The 20,439-nt window shown below is 41.6% G+C and overlaps 2 protein-coding genes across 3 annotated transcripts in view; one reads left to right on the forward strand and one right to left on the reverse strand.

Annotated features, from left to right (window-relative positions):
- Positions 1-11,815, forward strand: part of arid5b (AT-rich interaction domain 5B) — an 87,369-nt gene extending 75,554 nt beyond the window's left edge. The window contains exons 9-10 of one of the 2 annotated variants that reach the window (XM_017431534.3): positions 7,384-7,585; positions 7,729-11,815. In XM_017431534.3, coding sequence (XP_017287023.1) covers positions 7,384-7,585; positions 7,729-9,729 — 2,203 coding nt within the window. In that variant the 3' untranslated portion in view covers positions 9,730-11,815. The remainder of the gene's footprint in view (positions 1-7,383; positions 7,586-7,728) is intronic. The other variant, XM_017431542.3, reaches the window with a different exon arrangement.
- Positions 11,816-12,266: 451 nt separating this feature from the next.
- rtkn2a (rhotekin 2a) lies at positions 12,267-19,182 on the reverse strand. The gene is made up of 12 exons (XM_017428336.3): positions 19,011-19,182; positions 17,944-18,143; positions 17,672-17,718; positions 17,462-17,515; positions 17,241-17,358; positions 16,854-17,054; positions 16,278-16,372; positions 15,963-16,069; positions 15,732-15,863; positions 15,194-15,350; positions 14,908-15,015; positions 12,267-14,574 (listed from the first exon to the last, which is right to left on the reverse strand). Exons 1-12 carry the CDS (start codon positions 19,143-19,145, stop codon positions 13,868-13,870), a joined length of 2,061 nt encoding a protein of 686 aa, XP_017283825.1. The 5' UTR covers positions 19,146-19,182; the 3' UTR covers positions 12,267-13,867.
- Between the last annotated feature and the right edge of the window lie 1,257 nt (positions 19,183-20,439).

A 20,439-nucleotide genomic window follows, 5' to 3' on the forward strand; every position in this document is an offset into this window, starting at 1 on the left:
ACAGCGCAGGCACACACACATATAAGCACACACACCTGTCAGTAACACAGCAAAGATGCCAGCAGTGCCATATGAGGGAGCGAGGCAGTTTCAGATTGTGTCAAGATTGCATGCTGTAAGCGAATTCGCAAGCTCAGGCAGCAGCGGTTGGAGTGGCTTTTCCAAGAAATCTGCAAAACTGTAGCTTCGTGAAAGCGTATTGTTTAGTGCCTGGTATTTTTAGACAGGCTGATAATGTGACTTTAAATGTTCTTTGTGCCTCAAACAGGACTTTATCAAAGTGGGACCTGCGTGCCGTTTGTACAGCTAGTTGACGTGACTAAAAAAAATACGCCGGGAGAAAAAAGTAAAGATCGCTGAAAAAAAAAAAAAAGTCAGGCTTTATGCTTGTTTTGTAGAGCCTATAAATCACCACCAGAGCACGTTTTAAAAGCTATATTGTTCATTAGAGTGTAAGGTGTAAGTAGGGTTGTAGAAATGGAGGCAAAGTCGGATCAAATTCGCATGGGAAGTGCTGAGGTGTGACTGCTGCTGCGCTGGCCTTTCCCTCTCCAGCCACCGTGAAGAAGCGGCTGAGAGAAAATAATGCTGAATCAATACAAAGCAATAATATCCACACACTGCAGTGAATATCAGGCTGACANGGGTGGGGGGATGCTGGGGTGACGGGGTAGGTGCGTGAGGGAGAGATCAGCTGAATTTGAGCAAGTTTCCCCATTCGGGGGGGAATAATTTTAGCTGAGCCCCAGTGTTTGGGCTGCTCCGAGGGCAATTAGCTGCAATGTATTAACTCAGCAAACACGGCCATTCTCTCTGCATGATGAATGAGGCTGTTTGTAGGCTCGCTGAAGTGTGTGTTTGTTCCCCAGAGGCGTCTTTGTTTCCACCTTTAATCATTAGTCAATGTGCTACAGAAATATATTTCACAAGCCAAAAAAAAATGTGCAAACTGGAACAGCTCCTATGTTTCAGGGCTCACTTTGAAGGATGTTGTCTGACTTGATTCAGTGCTGCAAAGTTAAACTGGAAGCTAAAACTCTCTATAGCTAATGGGGAAACAAAGGAAACAATAAATCAAGACATAATTCCTTTCAATTAAGTAGATATTCTTGGGTGTTTTTATGTTATTTGGGTTAAAGACTGTGAATATCCACAAGCATTCAGCTCTCTTTTTAAATTATACACATTATCCCTTTACAGCCCTAATGGTAAAATCACATAAAATGGTTTCCTAGGAGATGTTATTGTGAAAGATGGAGCCAAGGGCATAATCACTATATTTATACTGTCCAGGAGCAGGCAGTAATCACTAGTAGAAATTGAGTTGCATTGCTGGAATTGAGCAGGAGATAAGCTTTGTTAATTGTCATCTTCAAAGTTACTGTTGTTTAGTCACAGAGAGTCGTTCATTAGTACACGGTGGGGAAAAAAAAAAAAAAAAATCGATGCAGAAATGTCCAAGCCAGGGTCTGCCGCTGCGGCTACAGGGGAAGCTTTAATGATATTTATTTAAACTGTTTCCCGAGATTAGCTGTCAGGGCCCAGCGCTCTGAATTAAAAATGAGGTCATGAAAAAGATGGCATCAATAACCTTGAAATAGACTGCCTTTTGCTTCTGTGCTGTGCCATTTTCTCTGCACCCCCCCTCGCTCTCCCTCTCTCTCTCTTTCTGCTGCTCCCTGCCTCGCACTTCATGCTGTTTCTTTCATTATACAGGTCAGCGCCTTTTAACAGCTCCTACATATTTAATCTTCCTGCTTTTCCTGCGTGATCTCTTGTTACAGAAACACCACATTCCACTATCTGTTCATTTCTGCCAGTTACACATTTTTTAATACCTCACGGTGCCTTGGCACTCTAATGTAATTGCACAACAGGGTTGGCATTGAGTTGTGTGTGTGTGAGTGAGTGAGTGTGTGTGTTGGGAGGTGGGGGGGGGGGTATCCATGGCAACAGAGAAGCAATTTAGAATAATTTGCTATTTAAAAACTCTTAGGTTTTTGAGCAACAGCAGAGACTACAGATGAATTAAATCATTTCATCTTAGAAGTATTCGATGTTTGCCAGATGTAGTGTACACGGGGACTGAGGCTTGTGAAATGTTCCCTGGCTCAGATCATGCAGATATCTGTTTACTTTAAGACAGACGCACGCTTGTTCCAATTTTAGTCGACTAGATGTTTTATTGATTCAACCTTTTATTCGTTCATCTTAGTATCAATGCTCTTCTGCATTTACTAAAGCTTCGCTTTGGTTATAAAAATACATTGTTAGGAAACCTTGAGTTATTTCTTTAAATGTTTGTACTCTAAGAATGATAATTGAATAGGGCTGAAATTTGAAAAAAAGACTGAAGATTTTGTTCTTTTGAATCTTATTCTGTGCAGTACTCGGAATCGTGCACTCATCAGCATCTCTCCATTGCCCTTGCTGTTTTTGCAGATGCATCAAATGTGCTGCATAACACTTTGGCTTGCCTTTTTTCTTTTTTTCTTTTTTTAAAGTGCTGCAGCTCAAACAGATTTCAATTATTCTGTTCTCTCATCCTAAAAGCAGAGGGGATCATTGGATTGTAGCATCTCTTTTATGTCCTGTTCCTTTAGAAACAGGAGGAGACAAGCAAACAAGCAAAAACGTGTCAATATTAAAAAAAAAAAAAAAACGAAAGAAAATTAAAAGTAGGTGAGAGAGGATGGGGAGAGGACGGTTGCAACATGAGAGCTTTGTTTTGTGCTGTCTGTCAGCATTCCTTAACACTATAAACAATGTCTCAACATGTTGTCCGGATCAAAAGCCCGGCCAAATTCTTTGTATCTCTGTGACTCTTCACTGAATCTGGACTTTCGGCTACAGTGGGACGGCTGCCAAAGAGCTGCATGTTCTTTACACCAAAATAGCAGGCAGCTATTTTAACCTCTGAGAGCTGGATGGTTTGTGCACGACAAATGCTTCATTGAGCATTCAGTGAGGGGAAAAAAGAGACTCTATTCTTTTTCTTGGACGCAGTTTAACAAATCCCAATAACCTGTGATTTCTTTATGTGGAGTTTAATCAAATACTTACGAATTATACCTCTCATGTGTGACAGGCAATCGACTGTATGAGAATCTATTTAAGTCTGCGGCGATTAACAGCCAGTTTCGGCGCGGCACGTTACATTCACGCTGCTCTGGCTGATATTTAAGCAGCTAAAGGGAGCAGGTTCCGTACGTTATTGGGCTTTAATAGTTGAGCGGCTCAAAGTCCTGAGTGTTTTCTTTATTTTTACACAGTTGGTGCTCTCGGCTCACACCTGCCGTGGCGAGCATTTACTGCGAGCTGCAAGCGGCCGCAGCTAATGAGAGCAAACCCCTGGGGAACAGTAGAGGTCACTTTAAATCTGGTATTTTCAGACTTGACAAAGGACTTAAGTTTTCATACATTCCTGCGCTGCCCTCCTGTTTTAACTGCATGAATGAGGGTCACCTCAAGTGGTTTGGCTTCGAGACAAAAGAGGAGCTTTGAGGCATGAATCCAAAGCAGTGGGAGCAAATACAATGTCTGTTTATCCCTGTGCTGGCATCTCGTCCGCCTCTTTCTCTGGACCTGTTTTGTTTTCTTATTGCTGTCATAATGTTTAACCATTGCTATTAGATTGAATAAAAAATGTGACTTTTGCAAAAAAAAAAAAAAGTCTCTTTCAGGCTTGTAAAAGTAAGCTTTCTGCTGCCCCGGGGGGCTTGTCCACCAGCTCTTTAAATAGTTTCTTTTGCTTTTTTTATGCATGAAGCACCTCTTGTGATTTTAATGCAACACCAGCTAAAATTAATTTCAGCACGGATGGGTGGGAAATTGTTGAAATGGAACAGCCTGCAGGCTTTTTCCACTTATTTGGTGACTTAGGCATTTCTTGGATTGTGGCGCTCTGCTTGTTCCTGTAACACAAAACTCAGATGAGAGCAGCACATTGCTGGTAAAGTCACCTTGTTTTTGCCAAGTTGTCTTTTTATGGGGAGGGGCTGCGTGTGTGAGCCATTATTCCAAAGACGCGGATCTGTTTAGCTGATGGTCGCTCAGGCCATTACATAAACGGCATATATGAATAAATTCTACTTTAAATTGCAGAAGATATTGGTTTTGTTTTTTTTAATATAATCTCCGACTGCATATTTTAGTTGTTTCTGATCAACACAATTTGCGGCTTACACAACAACCAGGTGATAAATTGGCAAGAGGCAAAGTTAAGTATTTATTGACCTCATAAAAACATTGCCTCTTCTGCCCTCACTTCCTGGAATCTGTCAGGGCAGCGTACCCCCCCACGTGGCTCTCATGATTAACTACACCTGGCTTTCTCTCAGCTGAAGCTCAGGCTGCCAAGCTCAACTCTTTCTCTGCCTTGGAGGAAATTGCTACTTATACTGGTATTGTATCACAAGCGCTTATTATATCATGTTGCACAATCATGACTTAGTTATATGTGAACTGCTTGAAATTGCTCCAATCTGTCACAGTGAGGGCTTTATTATGGTTGTACTATTTTTTGTTTGGTGTGTTTTTCTTTACTTTTTTTTTCAAATATATATATTTTTATATATATATATATATATATATATATATAAATGGAAAAAGCAGTTATAGCCCTGTGACTCCAGCAGTTATTTATGACTGGATAAGCAACAGGACTGGCAAATCATATCGTTTCACAAGCCGCAGTTCTTGATCAAAACATCAAATCTTTGTTGGCAAAGCAAATAATTCTGACAGGAACTCCCAGAGACTGGGTTTTGTTTGTCTGGTTGACATAACAACTTTGGGCTTTCTGTTTGATACTATTTAAGGCCTCTGTAATTTCCCAGGATCAGTTCTTACATTATCCGGACTGGCGACACCCCCCACCCCCCACCCACTTCGCCCCTTTTTTGACATTCCATAAAGCCGACCTGGGCCAAGTCAGCCGTCTCTTTCCCACAGAAGATGCAGATAGTCAACAACGCGCCCTGGTATATAACCAGGGATATCATTATTATTATTCTCTGTTTCTTTTAGCTGGCTAACTGCTGATCTCAAATTCTCTTTCTCATCTTTTAAATAAATTCCACCATCATAACGGTAAAACATTTATTATAATTTCCCTTTTTGTGCAATGATGTCTAAATATAGAAAGCCTTAGAAGCACTTTACCACTTCTAATAAATTCCAAGACCTTTCTAGAATTTCATCACAGTAATCTTTGCTGCTCATTAACATGCCTTTACCCCCCCCCCCCCTTTTTTTTATGCCCTTTCCCTCCTTTTTTTCTGTCTCCGTTTGGTCTGTTTTCCTCCCCCTTTTTTTTCTCTCTTTCACAACCTTTTTGCTCTCTGTCTCTCCAATAAGTCACATTTAATAGTACATTTCCTTTCTTGGCCTGGGGCCTGGTGCCAGACCAGCTGTATGAAATGTAGTTTCACCGCTTTCCCTGCCAGCACTTTTGTTCAGAGAAGAAATAACAAAAAATTCCCACAGAGCCTCTTGAACTCTCAAAGGCTTTTTTTTCCCTTTTGAAGAAGAGGCGAAACAGCTCTTGATTCATTGTTTGTTTTACCGCCATGTCCCTTAAAAGGAATAGTGCAACTGTCTGTTGCTGTTTACATGAGAGGACCTTAGGTTTTTTTCTTCTTCTTCTTCTTGTGACTGAAAAAGTTATGTTTCCGTCAGGCTTTCATGGATTGTTAGTCTATAAAAAGGTTTTGGAAATATTTTCAGAGGAACTTGCTGAAGTTTGTAGCTTTGTAATTCCTCTCTTCTGCTGGTTTTCTCCTCTAACATGTTTCTTATTTCTGGTTTGGTGCCAATTTCCATTTTGTGCCCTGAGCAATAAAAGTCTAAAAGGTTCCCTTGTTGGTTTCTTTATGTCATTATTTTACACATGGGTGTTATTACGTTATCCAGTTCCTAATGTTCCCTCAATAACACATATGGAAAACCGACTTGAAATTTATCCTGAAGAGAAGTATTAGAAGTCAAAATTTGTTTATTCTACATATTGTTTTTTGTTGTTTAGCATAAATTTAATTAGGACTGAGAATAAAGAGCTCAGAGCTCAAACAGACTGTTACCATATGAAAATATTTTACCATTAAAGCAAATTTAAGGGCTTCTGCTTTTAATCATTTTAATCTGTTGAAGTGGATTTTAAATGCTGCAGTGTTTCTTTAAAGCATTTGATTTCAGTCCTTGCAAATATTTTCTCCCTTCTTCATTTCCCACCACTGTAACTTTACACACCCACACATGCATTTGGTTCCTTGGAGGTTAAAGTAATACCAAATGTGATCTTTCTCAGCAGGGGATAACTCATTATTCACACACACACGCACACACACTCTGAGCCTGGATTTCCCCCTGGCCTATCTTAATTACAATAGAACTGTTAATGTTTTCCAGGTATTAAAACAAGAAGGTTTAAAAGCAAAGTAAATAATACAACACATGCTTGCATCTGGTTTTAGTATCTCAAAAAAGAAGGAAAAAATCTTCATATTTCTGATGTTATACAATACAAAAAGGTGGTGTATAAAGATATAGGTTTACACTGTTTTTTGTTATCCACCGCTGAAGGCGAAGGCGGAGCGATAATTCTTTTGTCTGTGTCTGCATGCCGTGCTTTGTCTGTACCTACAGCAAAAATATCTCATGGATCACTGAACAAATTTTAATGAAACTTTCAGAAACTAATCATTGGGTGTGCATCTACAACTGATTATTAATTGGGGGAAAAAAAACAGTTTAAGATGGCCGCCACAGCAAAGCGATCTTAGCAAACACAAAAAATGACACTGGCAATTTTACAGATTTTTAAGTAAAAATTGGTGCGGTAGTAGCAGAAAAATGTCCACAACATTTGATCACTAACCATCTTTGCTTAAAACTTTATCATTAACTGTTGGACTCAACCATGTCTGTCTGTTAGCAAAATATCTCGCTAAACCACTGCAGAGATTTTAATGAAACTCTCAGGAAGTTAGTATTGGATGTACATTTACGACTGGTTAAATTTTGGGGTCTACCCAATTCAAGATGGCTGCCACAGCTAATCGACCTTGGCTTACACAAAAAATGGCTTTTACAGGTATTAACCCTAACCCTAACCCTATTTGGTGGGGTAGTAGCTGACAGTCATTTGCAACATCAACTCTAGCAGGTCACGTAAGACATTATTGCTCAAATTGTAAATTTTAGGGTTTGGCTAAATTAGCTATAACTCTGTCATTTCTCAACATAAGATGATTTTAGTCTAAAACTAAGGAATGGTAGGCTTTTAATTTGTAAAATGATTTCATAAGTTAAAAAAACTGGTTGTAACTATGTCCCATAAATGTGGCCTGACATATCTTGACCATTTTTTTTTTTTCTCCTCAGGCTTCTGCTTCCTTACGAGAGGCACCTCAAAGGCGAGCAGGACAAGCCCCTCCCCTTGGCCAAACCCAGGAAGCAGGAGAGCAGCCAAGAGAAGGCATCTACAGCTGGAGCCAAAACAAAAGCGGTTGGGGCCAAGAAACTGAAAGGCCCCAAGCCAGGGAGTAAAAAGGACAAAGGGGAAACGAGTCAAGAACAAACACAGGTCAGTCCCAACTGCTGCCTCATCAGGATTCTTTCTGTCCCAATTTTTCGTGTTTGACTTTCGAAATTAGGACAAAAATATGGAAGTGTCGTGATGTGCTCTATTTTAGGAATAAATAGTAACAGCTACATTTCTTCCCCAAGCAGGACTCAAAGGGGAAAGAAGAGAATAATGAGCTCTCCATAGCCGTGAAAAAGGAGGCGTCTCTTCAAGACGAACCGATTGTAATAGAGGAGGAGGAGTTGCATCTTACCCTGAAGAAAGAAGAGTCGTTGGCGGCGGAGCAGCCATCCTCACTTGACTGCAGAGCCCCGCATGGCGGTTTCTCCCTCCACACGGGGCCTTCTCCTCAAACTAAATGGAGGCAAATTAGTGAGGGCCTCAAAGCTAATCTCGTAGGTGAACAGCAAACCGAAGGGCATTTCATTCCAAAAAATCTTTATCTGTCTCATCGCTGGGATCAGAATAAGCCTGCTGGACATGTTGCTCTGCCTGAGCACTTCTCTAAGGTCAAAGACTCCATTGAAAATCACGGCGGGAGAGTGGGAAAGGTGCTGCCGATGTGCAAGCAGGCAGATGAACAGTGTATAGACCTGAGCACAGATTCTTTCTCAGAGAAAGAGGACTACAGTGTGCTCAAGAAGGAGTCTACCCAAGGCTCTGGACAGACTGCCTACTGCAAAGCTAGCCAGGGGGTCATGTCTCCTTTGGCCAAAAAGAAGCTCCTCTCCCAAGTGTGCGATTCCAACCCTTACTCCTTTTCTCTTCAGTCTCCGCCTCCCACAGCCACATCGTCTCTCCCACTTATATTAGTTTCTGAACGTGACAAAGAGAAGATAAAGAGTGACGAGGAGGTGGTGAGACAGAGACACAAGGGTTTGTCGGACAACATCCCTGAGGTAGCACCTATATTCAGGCCATCGGTCATCCAGCACGCCCAGAGCACCAAGGCTCACCAGCAAAGCACAGGTGGGCCGTCGGAGAGGGGGACTGCTGGGGAGCCTTCAGACACTTACAGCTGCCGGGCAAGCCATCACCTTCAACCTCAAGCCAGCGTGCCATGGCAGCCATACCTCCCCCGAACGCAAACCCAAGATGGTGCGGAAACCACCGAGGAGAAGCTACTCCAAAGCTCGGCCGCTCAGTCCAGGAGCTACGCAGGCGACTGCTACTCGTCACCTCACCTCCACAGTTTGTACAGACAAACCGAGAGCTGCCTGAGCAAGGAGAGGATGCCTGGCTTCGGCAGCGGAGAGCGGAGGGAGCACTACAGCAGGGACCGGGAGGGCAGCCAAAGCTTTGCCTGTGGCAGCCTGGAGCAGGAGGGCATGGCCTACAGATCTCATTACAGTGACAGGACTCAAACACACGGCGAGAACGGAGAGGCTGAAGACGAGCCCAGAGACTTCACCATTTCAAAGCCTCTCTCGCAGAGGGTTTCCTCCTTTTCCAAGACCCCTTTCTGTGGTCTCTCCTATCCCATCATGCATCATGGTTTGGATTCCCATCCCAAAGCGTGCCGAGTTCAACCTATGACAATCTCACCCCCCAAACAGAGCTCACCTGAGTCGTCGCAGTCATTTTCCAGCCCCAAACCTGCAGGTGAGCTGCCCCTCAGTAGTACTATTCGACCCAGCAAGCGGAGTCTGGTGGAGCCCGAGAGCGACGATCCTCCAGAGCGGAAGGTGCGCGTGGTGACACCTATCCACCCTGCCAGCACGATCCGACGCAGCGACCCGGAGGAGCTGAAACCCGCCGAGCCGGCCCTCGCCATTCACCTCAACAATCATCTACCCGAGGGCCACCCGACAACCTCCTTCCCCCCGCCTCACGCCGCACCCCTCTACGCCGGCATTTACCCACACGGTACCCTGGTGTCAGCAGGCCCCCAGGACGGGCTCCAGCAGCACCCAGGTCTGCAGTACCTGAAAAGCCAGTCGGCCGTGTCTCCGCTTGTGCCCTCATTTGCAATCCACTCCATGATGTTCCACAGGCAGCTGTTGGCCTCCAGCCCCAGCCCACACCACTTCTACAGACAGCCGGGTGGGGCGCCCCTGTACGGAGACTTGTTGCACCACCTCTACCCTCTGTCAACCCTCCCACCACCTCAGCTGTCATCGGTACACCCCAGCACCAGACTGTGAGGGACCAAAAAAAAAAAAAAAACTGCTTAAATTCACCTTCAAAACATAAAAACTGTGTCCCCTCCCTTTTTTTTTCTGTCCCTCTTTGTCCGAGACAAAACACTGATCATAACTTTGATGATGAACTGATGAATTCATCACTTAGTCTGGCTGAAAATTCCATTTTCTTTACATTTTTATTTGCATATGCCTTTGTTTATATACTTTGCACTGTTCTTTATTTGTATCACCACTTACTGTACCTTTTGTTGTCGTCGTCGTTGCTTTGGTATCCCTATTTGCACAGGTCTCTCGTGTACATGCTCACAGATCATTTTGCCGCTCTATGTGACCGCGAGTCAGGTTGTTGCTCTGGATGCGTGTGAAAAGTGGAGGGCAACAGAGAAAAGCCATTTGTTTACTGTGTCCGAGGGCTAAACTTTGTTGCCTAAAAACACTACAAGTAACATGATAACGGAAAACAAAACAGCTTATATAAGTCGATACGTGCCGATGATTGCAAACAGCTGATTAACACGTTATTACTGTTCAGGCAGCCAGTGGTGTTGTATCTGTTTACATGTCTCCACGCTGAACTCTGTTGCTTGTTTGTGCCACAGTAAATCCATCTGGACTGATTGGAATAAATGTTAACACTCACTGTGGTGCTGCTCAACACGGATAGTTTCATCCTACCCATTCAGAGGTGCTGTGTATGACAGATGTACTGTAGACTCACTCGTGACTCAGTTCAGGTTTGTGTTCATTATGTCTTTTCAGATTTAACATAACCGGTTGACAAATCATGAATGTTTATTTGCTCAGAGGTAATGAAAAGCTGGTATAATTTTTACTTTCTAAAGCCGAGAGTAATTTAACCTCCGAACATTTTGTGATGAGTAGACTGTTGCGGCTTGTTTGTGTCTGTTGAACCAGCATAATGAAGCAGCCGTCTGCTGTGGAATGCTCACCACAAAAAAAAAGAAAGAAAAAAAACAGAAAATCAGCATTTCATCTTTTTGTTCTTGACTTGAAAAGCTCTTTTCTTCTCTCTTTATTCAGCGCCCTAAAAAGATTCATTATATGATTTAATAGGAATGTTGTCACTTAGGATATTACTGCTTTGCAAATATCTGTGCCTTTCACGGTCTTGGATTAGAGTTAGCACTACACTCGTTAAGGTTATTTCTCAGTAGCAGGGTAGGAATGTCAATATTACTGTCACTAGTGTGTCAAATGCAGTGCACAGAAAATAATAAACTAGAATAAAAAATGGCACACTGTCAAGACACCAGACCTAAAGGTTTTAAAATATAAACGAACTACAACTTATTTTTTGTGCTTAAGAAAAAAATAAATAAAATTTATTGCCCAGCGTGACTGTGTCAACTCAAACAATTACACATATTTAGCGACCGCTGATATAGACACGGGTCTGGTGTCGGTTTCTGCAGGACATGTGTGCGCTGCAGTGATGAAAAAGGTACCAGACTCCATAAAGTTCGCCTACCGTGCTCCATATAGCCTGAGGTGGAAAGACAACACCTGCGTTGGCTTTTACAACCACTATAATTGCAGTCCAGGATAGCTGAAATACACAGTGAACATACATAGTGGGGAGGGAAAAAAAGAAAGAAAGCAGTGAGATTTTACTGAATGCTTAAAGACATTCATTTCTGATTAAGTACTGTACATTGCTGTGTAGGTAAAACTGGCTTTTAGTGCTGGCTTCTGTACAGAACAGTCATGCGGGATCAACTCATGGTAAATCTTTTCTCTTTGTCTTATTTTCTCTGTAAATAGCACTGTAGATAAGACTGCGTGGTTATCATATAAACTGTTATAATCTGTAAATAGTTAAAGGAAAAAAAAGACATAAAAATCGGTTACACAAACTAGCTATGTCTTTATTTGCTCTGTTTCATGTGAGGCTCAATCAGACACTACAAATTAAGAATTAGGATACTCATTTTTGTTATCATTTGTTGTCGTTTCACTTTTTTTTTATGTTGTCTCCATTAATGTGCATTCTGAAACTGTTTTTTGATACCATAGCCATCTGTTTACCAATCATCCAGCTGGCGTGCAAGACAAAAAAAAAAAAAAATAGACATTTTGTACGATATGACCTCCTGTATATTTAATTAAAATATTTTACTATACTCGTTTCTTCGGTTGTTTTTAACTACTCATAAATGCTGAGTGTTTGCACGCAACACCAGTGTGCTAATGTCAGTGTAATGTTCTTTTTCCTCCCTGAGTAAATGCAGTGTGAATGAGGTTTTATTACTGTAATACTATTATCTGACTATGAGATTCCATGCGCCTTAATCTTCACAACAGGCCACTTCTGGGCTCGGAGCCAGAGAAGCCTCACCCGTATTTGCTGCAGTGGAGAAATGTGCCAGCGCATGTTGTATCTCTATGGGATGTGAATTGGGCTGCAATAAAAAGCCATGCTTTGACTTTTATTGCCACCCTCTGGTAAACTTTTAACATGAAAAATATTCAGAAATACTTCCAAGCTCAGCAGAAATAATAAAGCAGCCTCACCAGGGTGGAATGTAGGTCATTTTATTGCAGATCAGCTACATATATATATATATATATATATAAAGAAGAGATAAATTCTGAGAAATGGAAGAAATTGCACTTTAGAGAAACAATAACTACAATTTATATATACTTTTACATTGCACTAAAGTCATGCAGCACTAGGACAACATTAAGATTTTTCTACTTATTGGTACAAAAACAATAAAAGCCTAAAGTCTGTAGACCTAATAAATGCGCAAAAACTGCAAACGGTTGCTTTTGGAGTCATGAATTTTTACAGAAAAGATCATTTGTTGTACACTTTTATCTCTTAAATCACCCGTTTTTCTGAGCTACAGTGATCCGTCTAAGATAAGACTGAAACACTCGTTTAATTGTAAAGCCGACGCATTTTCCTTTCATACTTTCAAGGCAAACGAAAACAGCCGAGATGTTCATGAGGATGTAGGAAGCAAAGTCTCACTAACAATTCTACATTCTTGATCATCACTGGTAAAGGCTTGTTTTGAGGTTGTTGTTTTTTCTCCAAACCTTCGTGATAAAAGAAATACGGAACATCTGGCACGCTGTTAACATTGAGCTGTGTCCCTTTTCCTCCTCTTAGGCTTAAACTAAATCCTCCACATGAATCTACGTCTACCTTCCTAAGATTTAAGCCACTTCGGAGGACGACGGCTACCGTAGCTTTCACCATATCGTCATCCAGTCTGGTAATTTCAAAGAAAAGCAGCAGAACCTAATGTTTTCTACACCGTGTGGAATTATGGCCATTCTTCAATACAATACCATTAAGTGGCTGAAATATTTAGTGGCTGGCAGTGCTGGTTATGTTCAAAACAAATACACAAGGGCATTCATTATTTAGGCCACTCAAAAGACCCATTCATTCAATTATGTTCAGAGCATTTATTGGCTGCTACGTTAAATTATGTTAGACGTACTGTGCAGCCACTAAAAAACAAGGTCACTCTATTAAAAGACCTCTGGGGGAGGGAATGGAAAAGTCACATTAGTCCTTACAATTGCTCCTAAAATTGTGTTTCTTTAAAATGAGCTATAGTGGTCATAAAGTCGTCACAGTAAGTGGAATATGTCAATAGTTCCTGAAGTAATGACACGGCCGCTGTTTGCCAATGGATCAATTCTAATTTGAGTGCTTTTGCAGAAGCTCCTTCTTTCAGTTTATGTTTCAGTGGCAAAGAAAAAGGAACTAAGACTCCTTTTTTTTTTTTAAAGACGGGCTGATGATGGCGGCGCTGAAGGCAGTGTACAGTTTTCAATTTCATTTGCGAGTTACCAGCACATGAAAACTTTATAAAGCTTTTAGACAGATGTAGACAAGTCATTTCCGACTGTTTTAAACTAATATTCTAACTGCCTTCAGGTTTAGGCAGGTATTAGAGTGAAATTATTTTTCATCCCGTTCTCTAAATCTGGTCATATTATTCTTCTTTACCCACAGTGATCATATATGATGAGCTGTTGTCATTGCTAAAGGTAGAGTTATGTGATTTTATTAATGGTAATTGGCTCAGCTTCTTAAAAAAAATTAAATAGTTATTTGTGTTAGTAGTAGTTAAGATAGATCTGGTTAAAGTTGAGGTTACATCCCTTTGAGGTTCATCCTCTCTCTGAAAGACTTCCTCAGTTTGCTGCGCGGAGCGGGAACAGGACCGGGACCACGACCGGGACCACTCCAGGTTCTGACAAACCCACGATCTGCCGCATCCTCAGACGCCTGAGGGTCGGGGTCTTCGTAGTCGAACTGTGGACCCTGCGGCTGAACGTCCAGAACGGCCAGTGGAGCGTTTTTTCGGCCATGGGCCGTCGCACCTCCAGCATTGTTCCTCTGGAGCTGCTGAATGATGGCAGAAAACTTGGCATCTAGAGACGGCCGGCCTGTTTTAGACCTCGTGGCCGGACGTGAAACGCAAGTGGAGGAGTTCTCCTTCTCCTGGGACGAGGGAGGAGGGGGACGATGTAGGGGAGCGGGGAGGGGAGGTTTGGGTGGACAGGTAGACGGAGCAGAGGGCTTTAGGTCAGAGGGCGGGGGTGGAGCGCGCCGCTTCTTGCTGCTGACAGGAGTAGAGCTGGTGTTGCGGCTGGGGCTTGAACAAGGGGTGGAGGTTTTGCTCTGGGACAGAATACTCTTCTCCACCACCACCACTGAACGGGACCCATCAAACAGAGAGGACCAGTTAGGGGCCTCCTGCCTCTCCTCCTGGCCGATAAGGAAGTTGCCATCTGTCTCTTCAATTTTGCTGTGAATGATATCCGTAATGCTCTCAAACTTGCTAGGGGAGCTTATACCTGCAAGAAAACAGGAAATTAAAATTAAAAAATTAAATGCAAACAAACGAAATAAATTTGCTCCTTTTTTATGACTGACAAACTGTTAAAGAACGAGCAAAAAATAACTCCAAGGGCACAAAAGCACATTTCTGTTTTCTAATTTGCATGTAAAAAGATTTTATTTGCATGCATCACCATTGGAATGAGATATTTTGTGCATAGTTAATAAGATCTTTTATGTTTCATTTGCATGAGGCCGTTTTTCTTTTTTTTTTTAATTAAATACAAAATCCTATAAAACCTTCAGCATTAGTCAGCGGATTATCAGCTTCCTTTTATTATTTTACTCACTGAGGTCATTGTAAACAGAGTCGGCCTGCTTGGTGAGGAAAAGAGATGGTTTTCGTGGCGACGTGACCTCAATTCTCATTAGCTGGTCACAGCAGTGGAGCCACTGACCTGGTTATAAACAGAGATGGACATGAGACACACTGATAAAGCTTATGTTGTCCACTCCTGCTGAGAGGACTTCACCTAAATATGACCACGCTTACACACACACAATCCAACCTGTTATTATTCAATTACAAAAACATAATGACGTTATTGTGTTTCATGCTCATAAAAACCCACTTACTCTGGTCATAGAGATGCTGGTGGAGGGAGTCCACCCAGTTGTCCAGCTCGTCCCTGCTGTCTGTGATGAAGACAACCGTCTGAGATCCCTCAGGTGAAGGGTTGATGATGGACAGACTCTTTGACCTGAGCCCTGCTGACACATGGATCCTGGTCTCCTGTAAAAACAGCACCCACGATGTATTATGAGCTCCAAATTAGATTATATAAATGAGATATGTGCAACAAAAATAGCAATAAAAGCACACCATGCTAATATGCAGCATTTTTTTTGTTTCAGCAACAAAATACCACAGATAGATCAGGATCTTTGTGAGTAATGTGGTATTTTGTGTTTTGGACAGTCTGCAAATGTTAGGGGGAAAAAATTGAGCAAAGATTTAAAACAGCAATGATGAATTTGCTGCTTTTGTTATTTTAAAAATCCCTCCCATCCAGATAAGCATAATCAGAATAGATGATAATGTATTATTAATAACAAAAACTGTGGTTAATTCATTTTTTTGCTCATATATCTGATTTATGTTCCTCTCTCTTGCCTTATTGATGGGCACATTAAGAGCGGGCTGTACTTTAGCGTCAATTTCTTCGGGGCTGAAGTAGCAGGACAGAAAGCCGGCGCTCAGGACACAGTACAGGCTGCAGCAGCGGCTCATCCCCTCCACGCTTTGCTGAAATTCAGCCAAGGAAGACAGAAACAGAGCGATTACACAATCCAAACCAGGAAACCTTTTTGGAGCTTGTGGTAATGATAAGAGCTGCCAGCACACCTTCTGACTCAAATAGCCGGTCATCATGTTCTGTGTCATACAAGTCGGCTGAGCAACTAACCGGCAGCAGAGGTTACCGTAAAGAGGAAGCCAGGATGAGCACTCAGCTGGAAGGATGAAGAGACAAATAAAAAGGTCTGCAATTATTGATCTCAATAAAAAAAAAACAAACAAACAAACAAACAAACAAACAAACATTTGTCTCTTTAGCTTTCAGTTCGGCTGCTGTGAAATAATCTGTCATTACCAAGGAAGTGATTTCATTTGTGAGCTTTATAGTCCAGGAAAACACATTCGCACGCCGCCGCTTCTTACCGTCTTGGTAGACGATGAGGGAGTGGGACTGAAAGCTGCCGTCAACGTCAGGCAGACCCAATGTCGTGTAGGCCAGCAGGCTGTATTTGGCTCCTCTGGTTACAGGTAGACGCACAAAGACAGAGTTTAACATTCTTCAGGCACACACATCTAACTTTAATTCTATAAAAAATAACCTCAATTTTAGCTCTGACCCAAAAAAATAAAAAATAAAAAGCCCAAACTGCATTACAGAATCAAATTTGATGCTCTAAATGTCTAAAAGTATGTTTTCCACCTCAAAACTAAATTAAGTTTTATGTGGGAATGTTATAAACACAGTCCTTTGGCTCTTTTTATTGGCGTAAAATAATTTATGAATATCTGAAGTATGCACAACTCCAAATATTCCTTTAAGACTTGTTAAAATACACACTCAACATGATTTATTAAGGAAATGAAAACCTCAAAAATGATTTCAGGCACATCCCTTCACTATCAAATCAGTTCCAGACTTTAAAAATAAAAAATAAAAAAAAATTCCCAAACAGAAAGCCAAGTGGCTATGTAAGAAGTGTTGGATAACTCAGCACATACAAGGGTATTGGGTTGTTCTGCAGGAAAGTGTCCGGATCTGGAGTGTCCACCAGGGAGCAGAGCTTCTTCTCAGCGTTCTTTCCAAAAGAGTAGCGGAGCTTCTTTGCCAGTTTCTTTGGCGTGTTTACCAAGGTGAGCTCCTCCTCCAGGGAGCAGCTCCACAGCTCCACTCTCAGATCAAACTCGGGAACTACGTCCTTACTAAGGGGAAGAATTTAAATCCAAACACAGACATGTAAATAGAAACAAACCTGGGATGGATTAAGATTGAACAACTAAACAGAGAAACATTCCTAATGACAGAAGAGTCACAGTTTATTGGAAAAAAAAATGTCTGAAGTAAATCCTGCAGCCTATTCTACAAATATTCAAATAAAAACTATTTACAAGGCAGTGACTCCCTCAAAGCAGATGTCAGTGATGGATGTGTCCACCACAACCATCTCAGTGTCAAACACCTCTGAGCCAATCTGCATCAGACAGAAGACCGCCACCCGACGAGAGCCTGGCAAACACACGAGATGAGCAGCAGGTGTTACAGCAGGAAGCAATAAAAAAACATATATGAAAGTTATAAGCCCTGAGTGAAATAGAAAAGACAGACATACTCCCTTTGTTATTAAAGTGGTCTGAATCCCTCCACAGCAGAGGAAATCTCAGGCCTACATTAGAGAAAGGAAAATTTCCTTAACAGTACCCCAAGAACACATATCAGTTTCTATGACAACTGATTAACAATAACAGTTTTAGATTGAGTATGTTAAATATTCAATTGGTGGCCAGTGAAATGTGGTTTTAATTTTTAAAAAAATCATTACCAGTCACCGCAATGGTCCCATGACAAGGTGAACGGCCATCTGCAGGTCTGTAACACAGCGTGGGACAACTAATCACTGCAATTCAACTGCAGAAAAGTCACTTCTTACAAAACTCTGGGTTCCGTCTCCATCATTTTCCAGTCATTTCCCTCACTTTACTTTTCCCCATCAGGGTTAATCTTTACACTGTAAAAGATCCGGTATGAAATGTGCAACTTGACAAGTTTTAACCCCCCCATTCGTGAACCCACAGCCATCAGTATCGTCCTCACCTCCTCTCCGCTCCCGTCGCGTCGGGCTCGTCTTTCCGCCTCCGCAGCTGCGCGAGGTAAGCCCTAATCCGGGCGTTGCAGGTCAGCAGGTTCCTGGACGCGTTGAGGACCTGCTCCCTCTTACTGCAGGCCAGCAGCAGCTTGTAGGCGCCCTCACGCATTCGCATCTCAAAGTCCAGCTTCTCTTGTACGTCTGTGTTCTTCGCGGACCAAACAAAAACAGACATTTCACAACGACTGAACGAATCACATTAAGTTCTCAAATAATATGCCAGAACATTTCTGATTAATCTGTCTGATACACCAGTGTTTAATATTAAGACTAGTGATAGGTATAAGGCTTTTAAAAGAAAATACAAATCAGATTTTACATTTACATAGCTCTATGGGATGTGTTTTTCAATTTGTTTACTCATTCATTCCTGACATCAAAAGGAGGCGCTGTAGCACCCTCAGCACCTCAAGTTCCTTTAGTTAATTATTAATTTTGATAAAAAAATAAAAAGGCAATAAAAAAGCATTCTTGTTCTGAACACAGCATTATGATAAAACCCTCCTAATTCAAAGTCAAATACCGTCTTTTCAGTAAGTGTGATAAGAAATTTTGGTCTTAATCGTTAATTTCAGCTTAAACTTGACAGAAATCTGCCCTTTTTTTTAAAGTGCGCTATTTGTTATTTATCTGTGTTATTTAGAAAACTGGGCTGTTGTTTCATATTAAACCTGTAAAAAAAAAAAATAAAAAAATAAAAAAATTTGAGCGGTGTAAGAGGAAAACAAAAACGCGTTTTTGCACAAATTCAATGTAAGGCTCGGGTTTCAGGAAGTGAAAACGGGTTAACTAGAATTGCTTTTAATGAAAGTTTGAGACAATAATTTGGGGGAATTAAAACACAGTCTATCGAATTTGCAAATTCTGTCAAATGTATGAAATAAACAAGCATATATTGGCTGGTTTACATTTGTTTTGTTGCACTTTAAGCCTCTCCGGGCGTTACCTGACCTGACAGTTAAATTCAGTCTTTACCGTAAAACATAGAAAACCGCTCTCTATTTTCTAACCGTACCTCCGTCTGTAAGAACAAGGCGCTCTGTCGTATTTTCTTTCGTTTAATCTCCATATCCACGGCAGAACCGGCGGATATAAACGACTTCGAGCTGCCGTTTCGTTTGGAAATTTGAACGTCCCGCTGGTCGTCCATGTTTTCCGTCCATTTGCCAGTTAGTATTCCTGCTAGGCTTTCTAACACCCCTCCAACGGACGCCGGGTTAGCTCGATATTTGTCACCAGGTCTGCCGGGGTAGGAAAAATACCTGCACTAAAACGTACAACCAGGTCAAACGTTTTTTTTTGTTTGTTTGTTTTTGCGCCACTCTATGGTAGGTTTCCAAATATATAATACAAAATAAAAAAAAAACAAATGGTGAGAACTGGTGAGAACTTCGTGTCGCCTATACCGTATTTCATAAAACGTTGATTGGACTTGAAGCCTAGCGGCTAACATAGTAAATCATGAACTCCTAATTTGCAGTTTTAAATATGTTTTTTAAAAAATGTGGGGCTCCTGTAAAAAAGAAAACTATTTAAGCAAAGTTATTTTTTTAAGAAAAGCTTCCATTTTTGGGGCGCGGTTCAACCCGAGAGTTAAACCGAGCGCTCCTATGCCGAGAGAGCAAGAACGTCGTGACGTCACTGTGCGTGACAAAACAACAACGTGATTTTGAAAATGCAAGGCTTTAAAAACACATTCCCTCTCCCCTTTTGTTTAAAATTTAGGTAGTAGTATAATTTAAAACTAACACTTGCTTTCGGATTCATTTTAGCCATGTTCAAGGCTAGGCTGCTTAAACAATGTGAAAACACATGTATCTCTTTTAAACTGATATTGTCATACATTTTATAACGTTTGCAATGCATTTCTACAAATTTGTATTTATTTAAAGTAATGCATGCTTTTTTTTTAGTTATGATTGATTTGGGCGCCCATGCGTCCTAATTAATTTGAACAGCACAAGATGCAGAAGCAGATACACTTTTTTATTATTATTATTATCATTATTTTTCCTGTGGCATCAGGTCTCATGTTGCCAGCTGTGCAGCCGAGGTGGTGCTGCGGTAACAAAAGACCTCGGAACATGACCGGTGAGTCCAGGAAACCCGCCCACCCGGTTCTGGCGGACATTGCTTCTGGTTGAGTTGGAAGCATCCACGGTTGGAAGTGTAGACGCAGGCAGGCGCTGCTGAGGATGAACCGAGTCAAGTCGGCCACAGGAAAACACAGAACAGCGGAAATCACGACGGTTACCTTCAAAATAAAAGCTGCGTTTTAGAACCTCGACAGGGAAGCGTCCACAGTGATCATCTGAGTCAGTCAGTTTGGGCACAGTGATGTCAACTACATGCACTACCATCTGTTGGGGATTTTCTGTGCAACTCTTCAGTCATAATCCCCTATTTATTTCAGCTTAGAAAGTCAAACCATAACACATTTTAAA

Source organism: Kryptolebias marmoratus, linkage group LG22 (assembly GCF_001649575.2).
Source record: "Kryptolebias marmoratus isolate JLee-2015 linkage group LG22, ASM164957v2, whole genome shotgun sequence".
In the NCBI taxonomy this organism is placed as follows: Eukaryota; Metazoa; Chordata; class Actinopteri; order Cyprinodontiformes; family Rivulidae; genus Kryptolebias; species Kryptolebias marmoratus.